Source organism: Rutilus rutilus (genome assembly GCF_951802725.1).
Source record: "Rutilus rutilus genome assembly, chromosome: 9".
Lineage (NCBI taxonomy): Eukaryota > Metazoa > Chordata > Actinopteri > Cypriniformes > Leuciscidae > Rutilus > Rutilus rutilus.
The window spans coordinates 26788448-26802709 of NC_140223.1; the positions used below are offsets into that span (position 1 = coordinate 26788448).

At 39.0% G+C, this 14262-nt stretch overlaps 1 protein-coding gene across 5 annotated transcripts in view; it reads right to left on the reverse strand.

Moving 5' to 3' along the window:
- agfg1a (ArfGAP with FG repeats 1a) overlaps positions 1–14262 on the reverse strand; it is a 30527-nt gene that overhangs the window by 1769 nt on the left and 14496 nt on the right. The window contains exons 2-13 of one of the 5 annotated variants that reach the window (XM_084418104.1): positions 14049–14142; positions 11613–11728; positions 11095–11257; positions 7738–7897; positions 6997–7122; positions 6105–6176; positions 2688–2873; positions 2368–2527; positions 2208–2287; positions 2020–2124; positions 342–491; positions 101–186 (exon numbers count right to left, since the gene is read on the reverse strand). In XM_084418104.1, coding sequence (XP_084274230.1) covers positions 101–186; positions 342–491; positions 2020–2124; positions 2208–2287; positions 2368–2527; positions 2688–2873; positions 6105–6176; positions 6997–7122; positions 7738–7897; positions 11095–11257; positions 11613–11728; positions 14049–14142 — 1498 coding nt within the window. The remainder of the gene's footprint in view (positions 1–100; positions 187–341; positions 492–2019; positions 2125–2207; positions 2288–2367; positions 2528–2687; positions 2874–6104; positions 6177–6996; positions 7123–7737; positions 7898–11094; positions 11258–11612; positions 11729–14048; positions 14143–14262) is intronic. The other 4 variants (XM_084418105.1, XM_084418106.1, XM_084418108.1 and 1 more) reach the window with 4 other exon arrangements.

Consider the following 14262-nt stretch of genomic DNA (forward strand, 5'->3'; position numbering starts at 1 on the left):
AAATGTGTAAAATAAATAGACTCAAATTAACATTTGAAATTAAATGTAGACTTCATAAAAAAAACATTGCAATCTTGCAAAAATTAGTTCTTTAACTCACCAGGAAGGGATTGTTGGTTACTCCAGGTGCCGTCATGTTCTGTCCAAATGGAGCGACCTTACCCTGACCAAACGCAGCAAAACCTCCTAACAAAACAAATATGTGACTACAAAAAAATGTGAACATGTGAAAATCTTAATAGCTGAAGTACAGCTGAAACATTCTACAAAAAGCTGCATGATGGTGGACTGAACTGTAAAGCATTAATATAACAGCATTAAAATCTTTTCTCAGCCCCTACCGTTGGGTTGTTGGGGATACGCGTGCGGCTGGCCGTACGGCTGTCCAGGAAACGCTTGCTGGAAGTTTCCACTGAAGCTGGTGGGAAGGTTGTATGCAGCAGCGTTTCCAAAACCAGTGGGCATGCTCATGGATGGTGGACCGAAAGAGGCTACGGGACAAACAGAGTCTCAGTTTGACTTACATACACACATGTGACTTTCAATGCAGTTACCTTTTTAGCCAATCTGTGAGATGCACTGACATCATGTTTGCAGTTCAACTTCACTGGAAAAAAATCTTTAAATAACAGCTAAACTATATTATATGAACTAACCTAATATTATTTACCAGTGGATTTGAAATGGAATTGCAATGGAAAAAAAAACATACAAACTTAATTAAGACACAGAGCTTAATGTTTTTTTCCAACTCCCCGAAAAGTGAAATGTTTAAGAGGCAGAGCAAGTTCTCAAATTTAGAAGACCAATCTCAAGTGACATGCACTGATGAATCATTCAAAATAAGAACAGTAAATAGGGTCATGTTGACTATTTTTGTCCTGAGTACAGAAATCTGTGGCGCTATATCGGTAGAGCAGATGACAAAACATGACTAAAGCACTACAGCAGAAGAAGAAGGAAAGAAACAATACACAGCCCTCAGAGAAGAACAACCAACAGTTTATAATATATAAACATACACAAAATTGAAATTGATCAAAAGTGACAGGATCATGTGACACTGAAGACTGGACACTGTAAAACATGATAGCCCCCAATTAAGAAAAGAAAAGCTCTGGCATCGTTTGTTTTCAGATGCCACTTGGTTTGATATTTTGTATCTAATGAAATATTCATTTTTAAATTGCCTACTGAGCGTATATGCATTTGGTTAATTTTCTGTGACAGCTGAAGACATGGGATATCAATGCAAAGGATAAGAAGACAATACATTATCTGGGGTTCATCCACCTCAGACGACACAAGCACACCTTTCTTTAATGGGGTCAGAAGGTCAGGACGACCGCAGAATTGTGGTCAGTGGTGTTTATATTATCCTGCTAGTCTTATGTCAAGGCTAAGCCCCAGAAAAGGAAGAGAAATAAGGGAGAAAAATGAAAGAGAGAGATGGACATACCAAAGTGAGCCGCAGCGTAAGCCTGACCCTGCAGGGGTCCTATCATGTCTGAACAGCATGTCAAGAACACAGCCAAACAAAACCATCAGTCGCAGCGCACTTGCTTTTTTGTTTTCTCATTTTTGGCCTATATAAAAACTCTCCTCATTCACATTTAAATAAAGACGCCTTTCCTTTCTGCCTTTTTTCTTTCTCTCTCTGGAACACGAACACACACACACACTCAACATTTATCCGCCGCAGGGATATAGAAATCTCTGCAGCTCTTCTGCGGTGTCTTTGTATCTCGCGTGTGAGAGCGATCTCAAGCTGTTAGCTCCTAGCATGGAGACTGGGCGTATCTGACCCACTTAAAAATCTTCACAAAGCCCTCTGGTGTGTTAAATAAATAATGAGACACAAAACAAGAGCTGCTTCTCATGTCTTAAACTCTTCCGAAACCGAGGACAAAGCCTGCTGTGAATTCAGAGAAGATTTTCCTGCGAATAAACGCCGGGGTTTGACCGATCGACTTATTTGAACTCTAAGATTTAGCAGGTACATGTAAGCTACGCCTATACCTGCTGTGGCCACGCCCACTCCTGGCGCTGCTCCTCTCCCATTGGTCTGAAATGGGTTAGTGGCCTGCGGAGCCCCGGGAGCGACGAATGGATTCGTTGAAGGCCCTGTTAGAAAATGCAGTCGAGATGCAGGAGATGCGATGGAGGCGGCAGAATGGAAATCTCCAATAGATCTGAAAGACGTTTACCTGCAAAACCCTGAAGCATGCTGGGTAAACCCTGTTGTGCTTGAGCCGGAGCAACGGCTGTAGAGGATCCAAACATAGACCTGAATGAGAGAAAGAGTGTTCAACACGACCGAGAAAAAGACGATGAGAGGAAAAGAGACCTGTTTTTTTATAGTCTCACCCTTGCGTTGTGGTGGCAGTGTTGTAGCCGCTCACATTTGGCGTTGAGGTGCAAAAGACCGTGTCCAGTTGAGCTAGAGCAGCATAGCGGTCGCCGCCAAACAGAGCTGCCTGTGGAGGGGGCGGACCCACACCTGCCGATGGAGGGGCCGAGCTCGTACCTGTGGAGGGAGACAGAATTATTATTTTTTTAAACCCCAGCACACATTAATGCACAGGATACAGATACATTATCTGGAAAGTTGTGCATTTCAAATATTTAGAAAAATGAGTCATGCTTAAAAAATTTCATATCAAGCCTAGATAGAGATGAAAATGCACCTTGTTCAGGTTTGGTGCCGAATACGTTGTCAAGGTTGGCCAGGGCTGCGTATCGGTCCGCAGGGACACTGACTGCTTCCACAGAGTTACTCTGGGTGGAGCTAAACGAGGGAAAATCAGCACTGCACGATTTGGGGAAGTTATCGAAGTTGGCAAAGTTGGGATTAGCTAGTCCTGATGAGCTACCTGAGGAAGGAAAAGAAAAGATGAGCAACAGAGGGAGAGAAAAGATTAAAGAGCAATGTTTCCTCTAAGTTTTGTTGTTGTGGAGCAACAACAGTAGAAAGTCCATTTCACACGTTTTGTTTTGGGCAGACCCTGTTTTTTTTTACAGAACAGTAAACTCAGCTAAAAACAAGGAAAACCAAATTATTTATTAATTATTTACACAATAATGAATAATAATAATATATAAATATAGCTGCAAGCAGCAATTATCGGGGCCAAGCACAAAGAACACGATAAGTCATGCCACCATGGCTGGGAGTGTCAGACCAACTACAACAATGAGCAATTAAAGACATTTTAAGATGATTTTAGGCAAAATGCCTGAAAAATCATACATACAGTCACTAGTTATTTGATTTAACGTTTTCGACCAATAGATGGCACTTTGACCAGTTTGATGTGGTGTGGTCAGAGTAAGGTGACAAAGACACATTAGCCGCTTTCCGACCAAGTAGTTACAGGAACTTAGTTCTAGGAACTGTCCACTTCTAAACAGTTCTAAGAACTACTCTCCCCCAAACTCAGTTTTGCTGTTTGCGTTCGCACTGGCCAAGTGGCCATAGGAACTGGTAGGAGGGGTAAGGGAGTGACGCAAGCACGGTGACTTTTATTTTGACGGCGCGACGGACCTTTATTTTGGCGGCGCTGAGAACGCCAGAGCAAACAATGCTCGCATTCTCTGTGTTTATTAATTAGCGATCTGTCTAACAGTACTGTTTAATATGTTATTAGATAGAACTGTTATAGAAAGTAGACAGTATATGAAAAAAAGGTTATTAGCCTACGCCGTGTGGTTGATGTCCAGTGTTGCTAGCTGGGCAGATAAACATAATCATGTTTGGCTTGCCCTCAAAAGTTGCGTTGGATTTTCTCTTCAGCATAAAGGTTTAGAGACCCATCTATCACTGTTTTCCATGTTTGTATAGATAGTTTCTGAAGTAAATATAGGCTATAATCTGTGTGTTTACATTCTAGCTGTTTTAAAAATGGCGGGTGCTGCTGTTCCGCGTGCGTTCGGTCAATCAGCGTACACTAACGTCACGGGTAGTTCCTATAGTGCTGGTTTAGACCCTACTCTGAAGTAGGACCTAAATGAGTTCCTCCAAATGGAGTTCCTAGAACTAAAATCGTTCCTAGTTCCTGCGGTGCGAACACGCCGACATCCGGGTACTTTAGCCAATAGTTCTAGGAACTGTGAAAAGGTTCCTCCGGTCGGAAAGCGGCTATAGACACACTTTTGGTGTCAACATGACAAAGCACTGCAGAGATACAGCCTCAGAGTCATTTTGGCTTCATGCCTCAACTTTGTTGCTGCTGTATACAAAAACTATAACTTTTTGTCAGCGCAGTCTGAAGATAATCTGACTAGAATTTGGTGCAAATCGGACACGGTCTAGAAGGAGTTCGAAAAAGTCGGTTTTGAAAGAAAATCAAAATGGTAGACAGGAAGTTCGGCCAACTATAGCAAAATTGGTATCTATGTTCTCGGCATCTAGTACTGTCAGGGCATGGTGCCGAAGACACACACCGAGTTTCGCAACGATACGCCAATGCGTTCATAAAATATAGCATTTTACGACAAAATACAAAATGGCCAACATGGGATACTCAAAATGCTGCACCGAATCTAAAGACACCAGTTTTGTGACTTTTGGACAAATTGTTCAGAAGTTATAAGCAAAAAGATATATTTTTCATATCTCCTGACCACTAGGTGGCACTGTGCCGAAACGGTGCAGGTAGACTCAAGTCATGGTTGCCATAACACACATCAAGTTTGGTGAGAATTCACTAAAGCGTTGCGGAAATATAGCCTCACGTTCATTTTGGTGTTCTATTTGTTGAAATCGTTTGCCTGTTATTCGAGAACGGTTTGACGAATCAACTTGAATTCCATACCTTTTTGTCGGCATAGTCTGAAGATGATCTGTTCCAATTTTCATAAATATCGAAGTAACGGCCTAGGAGGAGTTCGATAAAGTCAAAGCAAAGGAATCGGATGAAAAAAGTTTTTTTTAAAGAAAAGACATTTTGTTTCTAGCCCTTACGGTTCAAAAGTTATTAGCATAAATGTGAGTGCAAATTTGGACAGTTGGTGGCACTAGACACTCCAAATTTGCCATGCTGACAGTTCAGGCTGTCCTCTATCAGTGTGCCAAATTTCATAACTTTCCTACAAGCGGTATGGGCTGCCTTAGACTCAAGAGTGGAAGAAGAAGAAACGGAAGAATAACACCAACGGAGACAATAAGGTGCCTACCTTCGGTGCTTGACCCCTAATAATCATAATTATTACATAAATAATTATAAAATTTGCTCTAAAATTTTTTATATTAATCATATTATATAATTCAGTTTATTTGTGATGCAGCCCGGAATTAAACCACACCGTGTTCGTTCGTTGGCCCTTTTTTCTCCATTCTGTCACCTGATGGAGTTCGGGTTCCTTGCCACTGTCGACTCTGGCTTGCTTAGTTGGGGACACTTAATATTCAACAATATTATTGATTTGACTGTACCGATGCTGTTGTATGAGAACTGAACTGGAAGATGACATCACTGTTTTCTGCAGAAACTAACCAATTTAATAATTGATTATCTTTACAACGGAACTGACTTGAGCTGAACAATGACACTATTTTCTTTTTAAAGCTACTTTGCAGCCGAATTGATCTTGGCTTGCATCATTGAATCATTTTCCTGTTATCACTGTAAAGCTGCTTTCAAACAATCTGTATTGTATAAAGCACAATAAAAAAATAAAGGTGACTATTAATTATATTATTTAATTACATTAATTTTTTAAATATAACAATTATGTTATTTTCAATATTAAAATTATAACAAAATATAAAGACTTGTTTTGTCAAGACAGAATTTTCCTCTCAAATCTCACAGTAAGAGAGTATGAGCTGAATGTGACCCAAAACGTTCAAACATCTCAGATTCAAGACATTTTCCCAACATGGGTCAGCTTTATCCACGTTATTCCGTCTACACAGGAGCAACAACAGAAGCACACAGCTTAGAGGGAACATTGACTAAGAGGGGAATTCCTGAGGAGCTATATAAGGAAAATCGGATTTCATTCACACCACTGCATGATAGTGTCAGGAAAACCACTTCAAACAGCAAATGAACAGAGTGTGTGCACAAGACACACATACACACACACAAGCTGTGACTTACTGTGCATGGCCAGTGGAGGCAGCGATGAGGTAAACTCGCCCACACTGCGACTAAATGGGAGACTGTTGTACACTGACGTACGCACAGGAAATGAGTGAATGACAGCACAGGTATGAAAAGCAGGAAAGAAAAAGTAATCGAAATTATTAAAAGTTTGGGGTCAATTTTAATGTTGAAAGAAGACTAATGCTCACACGGGGTGCATTTATTTGATCAAATACAGTAATATGAAATTTGTTACAATTTAAAATAACTTTTGTATCGTAATATATTTTAAAATGTCATTTATTTGGGTGATGGCAGAGCTGAATTTACTCCAGGCTTCAGTATCACATGATCCATCAGAAATCATTCTAATATGCGGATTTGATGCCCACAAAACATTTATTATTATTATTATTATAAATGCTGAAAAGAGTTGAGCTGCTTAATATTTTTTGTGGAAACCGTGATACATTGTTATAATTATTTGCTGAATAGAAAGTTCAAAAGAACAGCATTTACTTGAAATAGAAATCTTTTGTGACATTATAAATGTCTTTACTGTCATATTTTGATCAATTTAATGCATTCCCGCTGAACAAAACAGAACTTAAAAACAGAAGAAAAATAAGCCAAGCTGAAAGTGAGGAACTGAAATGACAGAATAATAAAAGTATATTTTTTGATTAGAGAGAATTAAATGTATAATTAAAACAACACTGATAAAAAGAAGGAATGGTTGAGAAGCGACAATGTAAACAATCAGCAATGAAAAAAAAAAAGACAAACAGAACGACTTTCAAAATCACATTTCTAAGTTAACAGCACAACTTGGACAAGGAGTCATTTCTTAAAGGGAGGCTTGAGGTGAATGGATGTTCATATGCCTGGCTGTGAGCTTGTGTTATACCTGGTTGTGTGGGCTGAAATGAGTCCTGTGGAGCTGATGGAAACGCTGCTGTGGTTGGAGCAGCCGGACATTTGAACGCATCAAAATTGGCAAAGTCTGCATTAGCATTAGCATTCACATTCTGCGCTGTTGGGGTCCACCACAAACAAACACACACACAAACAGAAAATGGGATGAGGAATAACAGAGAAACAGGAATGAAACTATGGGATGAACGTGTCCAGCGTTTAGGTCAATTTAGTTTCTTTTTCAGTCAGGAAATTTCACAAATTCAATTAATTTTCATATTTTCAGTTAAAATACAATCTTGTAAATTTAGCTGACTTAAACACTGGTTGCGTATGAAGACATTAAACACGCTGATATAAAGTGGAATGATACAATGTTGAATCACACAAACCTGCTAAAACAAACCCACTAACACATGACACAAATAAAGAAATTACATGCACGCATGAAATGAACAGAAAACCTCTACCCAGAAGCACTGGTTCAAAATCCAGCCATATAGACCCTCTGGACCTGGTTACTGGCATTAACTGATAAAACTTAAGACCATTACTCTCAAGAGACGCCATTAAGGATTAGTGGTTTTATGTTTTTTGTGACCGTGGCAACACTGTCAATAAGTCTAGTACAGCATGATGGGAAACCAGACCACATCCCCCTAAGAGTTGTCTTGAACCTTGAAGTACTGCTTTTTAAAATGGATGGTTTGTTGTAGTGCGAGTTTGTTCTTACCTGAATGACTGTTGAAATGTGCGAAGTTGGCAAAGTTTGCGTTGCCTGTGGACTGCGAATGGGGACCAGCAAAAATGTCGCCACCCAGTTCGCTGAGCAGATCGAACTTCCTGTCCTGATACTGCTGCTGGGCCAGCTGAGCGCGTGACACAACCGGAGACTGAGAGGGAAGAAATTAGACCAGAAACTCGAATTAAGAAAGTAAAGATGGTCAATATTGATTTAATCTTAACCACAAATATAATTTGGGGTCGGCAAGGTTTTTAAATACGTTTCTTATGCTCACTAAAGCTGCATTTATTTGATTCGAAAATACAGTAAAACAGTAATATTGTGAAGTATTATATATTTTTTTATATAATTCTTTTCTACTTTAATATATTTTAAAATGTAATTTATTCCTGTGCTGCAAAGCTGAATTGTCAGCATCATTACTCCAGTGTTCAGTGTCACATGATCCTTCAGAAATCATTCTAATATTCAGATTTTCTGCTCAAGAAACATTTATTATTATTATTATCATCAATGATGAAAACTGTTTTCCTGCTGAATGTTGTTTGTGGAAACAGTGATACTTTCTGTCAGGTTTTTTTGAAAATCGAAAGTTCAAAAGAATAGTATTCATTTAAAATATAAATCTTTTGTAATCATAATATTTGAGATCAATTTAATACATCCTTGCTGAATAAAAGTATTAGGGAGCTTCGATTGCCCCCTCCCCTGCCCCCGCTGGGATTGTGTTCACAATCAAATTGTTTGGGTCCGAACCGTGGTGCGTTTGCATCGTGAAACAGCATCTGTTTACACCTCTAACAACGACGCAAGAGAAGGCGGAACGATGCATAGAGTTGCTCACCTCACTTTTACATTTTGTTTTTTGAACCTTTGGTTTTGATTTCAAGTGGCACTTGCATCTTACTACTGCAAATATAACCGCAAATGTTCAAAAGAAAGCGGGAGCCCATTTTTGCTGAAGGCGAGCAGAAATGAGACATGTATGTATTCTCTGGACAATATTCTGTATTCTCTCTGCTTGCAGTGCATCAGTCACGCTTATCAGGAAAGTGAATGAGAACACACACAAACACACAGATTTATTGAATCATACGTCATTAATAGAGGTTTACTTGCGCAATTTAGTACGACTGCAATTATATCAGCAGTGAACCGCACCGGAGTTCACATGAACCGAACTCCAGACCACCCTTTTCAGGCGGACTTGGGTAGGTTTGAGTTTTCCGCACCTGAGTACAGAAAACAGTGCTTACATTACACAGATGAACCAAACTCTGATGGCAACCGAACCTAGATGTGCACCAAACGTGCTAGTGTGAAAGCACTCTTAGGGCCCTATCTTACATCCGGCGCAATGCAGCGCCAAGCGCGATGCAAGTGTTTTTTGCTAGTTTCAGCCCGACGCGGTCATCATTTTCACGTCCTGCGCCACGTTGTTTAAATAGCAAATGCATTTGCGCCCATTTGTGCGCCCATGGGCATGCTGGTCTGAAAACGAGTTGTGTTCTGGCGCATTGTTGGCGCGTTGCTATTTTGAGGCAACTGAGTTGCCATGTCAATGGCGCAATATCTTTTTGTTATTTAAAGAGCACGTTAGTAATGTGCGCCTATAGGCGGGTCCACAACGCACGTACACTCTGCTTATTAAACACACAGTGATGCACAGCAGCACACAAACATGCCAAATATTATAATTAAAAGGATTACAATGTAAAAGTTGTTACAATGTTATTATTGTGTAAATAAACATATGGTGGAATCCGGCTTGTCCCGTAGATGGTCTGCTTGCGCACTTTTACCTCGTGCACGAGCAGTTCCGTTTGCGCTCTGGAGACGCGTTCGGTCTTTCCACTATCAAATTCCGTCATGTAAATAGCGAATCTGCCATGGCGTGAGGGCAACTGGCATTTAAAGGGAATGGGAGATGAGACTCTGATTGGTTTAACGCACGTTATCCCAAAACAAACCCATTACTCATTAAGAGAATTGGGACAACCCTTTTAGACCATGCGCCTGGCCTAGACCATTTTTCCGTCATTAAACTAGCAAAAGTGGATTTGGACACGCCCTAAGTGAAATTGCACCCTGTGCTTTAGACCAGAGGTCCCCAACCCCCTGTGCCGCGGACCGGTACCGGTCCGTGGGACATTTGGTACCGGGCCTCACAAAAAGAATATATAACTTAACGTATTTTCTGGACTATAAATCGCTCCGGAGTATATGTCGCATCAGTAAAAAAATGCGTCATGAAGAAGAAAAAACATAATATAGCCTAAGTCGCACTGGACTATAAGTCGCATTAATTTAGAAATGTAGCCTATTTCACAAAAAAAAATAAAAAATAATAATAATAATTGTTCGGATGGGACAGTTCACCCTTACGGACGTGAGCGCTCTGAAAGCGGCACAAAAAGACTGCTTTAAAACTTTCACAGAGACCTCAGACAGAAAGCAAAAAGCCTGTCTTTAAATTGTATTTCGTTTTGTATTAATTGTATCTTAATTTTAATCAATGTTTCATCACCCAATTGCCTGGATTTAATAAGAAGTAAATATAATAGAAAATATTTAATCAGGACACGGAGGCGCGGGCGCGTGAACTGGAGCTGATCTCATAAATTAACCGAAATTCAGCGTATAAGGTAGCCTACTTGCCTCACAGACCTGAGACATAGAAAGCTTGAAATGTCTAATTTTAAACAGAACAATTCAAAACAAAAGAAAACTGACTGTTCTCTGCTTATGTAATTCGTATGAAATGTGCATTTCTCTCTGGCGCGTTCACTAGGCATACTGCGAAGATCGAGTCAGCATTGTCAACTTCATCTTTGCACAGAAAACACTTGTTTATTATTAAACAATTAAAATGTCTCCTGCTATATTTTACATATTCATAATCATTAATTTTGGTTCTTAAAATCGGTTCTTTGTGACAGCTTTTAGGTGCTTTATTGGCAGCGCCACCCTTACATCGCATCAGCAACGTAAACATGGAGATTTTTTTCTTTTGGGGGGCTTTTTGTTTGTGTTCAGGCTTTCTCAGTTGTCTTTAGGCGCGATATTACGAGTACCCTGCTAATAAAATTGCAAGTAAGCCTACACATTGGATTCACGTTTATTATTATATTTAATTTTTTTTTTATATTTTGTATTTATCCGCCGCACCTTAAAGGCCGGTCCGTGAAAATATTGTCTGATATTAAACCGGTCCGTGGCGCAAAAAAGGTTGGGGACCGCTGCTTTAGACCATGCGCTTAGATCATTAAAATAGGGCCCTTATAATTTCTTTACATAACAAAAAAAAAAAAAAAAAACCCAGTTGCATATATATCATTGTGTTACCTGGCTGGGTGTGTTTTTGCTGAAGTGTAAACTGGGTACTGATTCCTCCAGTAACGTTTTGAGCGGTCGGACCTCTGGAGTGCTGCTGGTGCTGCTAGCAGACGAACCAGAGATAGACGCATGAACCGATGCCACAGTCTTAGCCTGCTCTGGAGGAACATACCTGAGAGAAAGACATTTAAATGAGCAGAGCACACATACACCATGATGTGTTTATTTTATCTTTGTGATACCAAGAACAATATTTGCCTATGCAAATCCAATCTTAAAAAACACTGCGAAAGTTTCAGAAAACACTAGGTAATAATGAACCCATGTGACACATCACATGCAATAAAGTGCAAATCAAGATTCAAATGTGCTGTATTAATATTTTTTATATATAACTTATTTATTTGGTATGCAGTCATGTAATAAGTGGGATAATATATTTTGCAGTAATGATGACTGACTGTACATGATACCTCAATTAAATATCAAACATAATAATAAACATTTCAGTCTGTGCTCTTCCTCACCATCGCTTCTTTTCGTATTTGTCCTGAAGAAACTCTTTGACTTTCTGAGGTTCTCTGAAGTCTGGGATGGCCACGTTTCTGTCGTCATAAAGGCCGAGCCATATCGGTTTACATGCCTGCATGTGCATGAAAGCACACACATGAAGAGAGAAAAAGATCATCAGACATTCAAGTGGCAAATATACCATAAACATGTAAAACAGAGATTCATCCATGTCAAAAAACATGAAAAAGACTCAAGGGTTTTTAAAGAAACTCTGTCCCATTACTTCTCAGTTTATTAGAGAGAAGACAGACAAACAGAAAGATTCTTCAGGATCTCTTTCTCACTGCCTCACATGTGTGAAAAACAATGCAGGCATTCATACTAAGGAAAGTCTTGTTTTGAATACATGCACTCACACATTCTCAAGAAGGACACAAATATCTTAAGGTGACATTTGAAAAAACATTTAAATAAACTCTCTTGGGAGTCAAATGCACACATACTCAGATATCACAACTGATAAATTAATAGGCAAAGTGTAAGGCAGGACATGCTGTGTGTGTGTGTGTGTGTGTGTGTGTGTCTATAAAGCCTTTCACAGCAGTGAAGACACTGCCTCCATTTAGATATAATCTATGCAGACACACATTTGTGTGTGTAAACACACACACACACCCTTAAAAAACAGTGGTAGCAGCTTATTAATTATGCATAGCAACAGCAGAGTGAAGACGCATTATCACTTGAGTCTAATGAGAAGCCCTACAGACACTCAGGGAAGTTTTCTATGACCCTCAAACATTAATGTAATAACACTTTCAGTGTTTGCATGAACTCGTTGTGCTGGTCCAAGACAGGCTCATCCATGAGATTAAAGCTAAAACTGACCCAGGAATCAGTGCATCTTTTTTACACAGAAAAATGCAACAAGGGAATTTAGGCATCACAAATGTAATATACAGTATGAATAATGAAGATTTATTTGAGATTGACTGAAGATTACATTTAACAATTGTTATTAAATTATTAGTGTTTTTAAATACCTTTAAGTCAGTGTTAGATGACAGAAAAGGTCATCGAAACGTAAAAAAAGAACACGCAACATTAAATATCCAATATCAGGCAATATGATAAATTACAAAAGCCTCATGTTGTTTCAAACCTGTATGCATTTCTTTCTTCTGCTGAACAGAAAGGAAGATATTTAGAAGAATGTCAGTAACCAGACAGTTTCTGGTCTCATTGACTTCCATAGTAGGAAAAAATATATACTATGGAAGTCAATGAGACCAGAAACTGTCTGGTTACTAATATTCTTCTAAATATCTTCCTTTCTGTTCAGCAGAAGAAAGAAATTCATAAAGGATTGAAACAACATGAGGGTGAGTATATGATGACAGAATTTTCATTTTAAAGTGGAGTATCCCTTTAAAGTACAACAATACTGGGGTGAAGTATTTCTAAGTATACATACATAGCATCTACCAACTATTTGCACTTATTGCAGAGAACTGCTACTTTTTTTTTAGTGTAAATATCGCTATTTGCACATAGTGCAACTAGCCGCTGCCTATTTCTTACTGACCCCAACATTTTGAATTGTAGAGTTTCTTGCGTTGTTCAAAAAGGCAGTGTGTGCACTCAAACTCTGAAATATTTGGGCAAATGCATCTGTCACTTAGTAAGCTAGACAAATTACTGAAGATCTGCCAACTTCAACAGTTTGCGTGACATTCCCTCATCATCGAAAACCAAATCAGAAGTTCAGACTGACAGATGCTGTGAGACTTTAATACACCAAACCCGCTGTCTGATCAGACCGCTTCGAATTGGACCCACATAAAAACAACTTCATAAAACAAAAAGTGTGCACACGCATTCACAGATCATCCTGAAGTTCATCATGGTTTAAATGAGACACAGAGCGCTCAAATAAGAGTCTCCTCAGCACGCAACATCATTTCCAGCTCATCCTCGTTAATCAGGCCTCACGAGACCTGGGAAAAATCCCAGGAATGTTGAGGAAAGGAAGGGGGAGATGAAAAGTGGTCAAATCTTTGTGGTTCAGAAGAAGCTCATATATATATATATATATATATATATATATATATATATATATATATATATATATATATATATATATATATATATATATATATATATATATATATATATATATATATATATACACACACACCTACATATTTATAGGGCTACTCTATTTTTAGAACAACTGTCTCATAATTTTATTGATGTAAGGGCGTTTTCAAGAAAAGAAATTCCAGAAATTCCCGTCATTTATCCTATCACAAACATGCGACTATGACCTCGACGTAAATCATAAACTCAGTGGCGTCCAGATATCAACACAAACAGTCCACAGGGATGACGACACAATCACTGTGTCAATAAAAACATCACTGCACTTTGACTATGCCGTCATCAGTTACCTCATTTCCATGCTTCTGTAGAAATTCAATTTCCTGTAGCGTGAAAGTCGTCATGGAAATAGACTTCACTCTGTGGGGGGGATTCAGGCCTCGTCTAAAGGGGAAAAAAGGGTAACAGATTAATTAAATAAAAGGAAAGTGTTGCAAATCTCCTGTAGTGTGAATTAGATTTTCAGCTCCCTCTCACTGTAACTCTTCATTACAAACCTGCTTA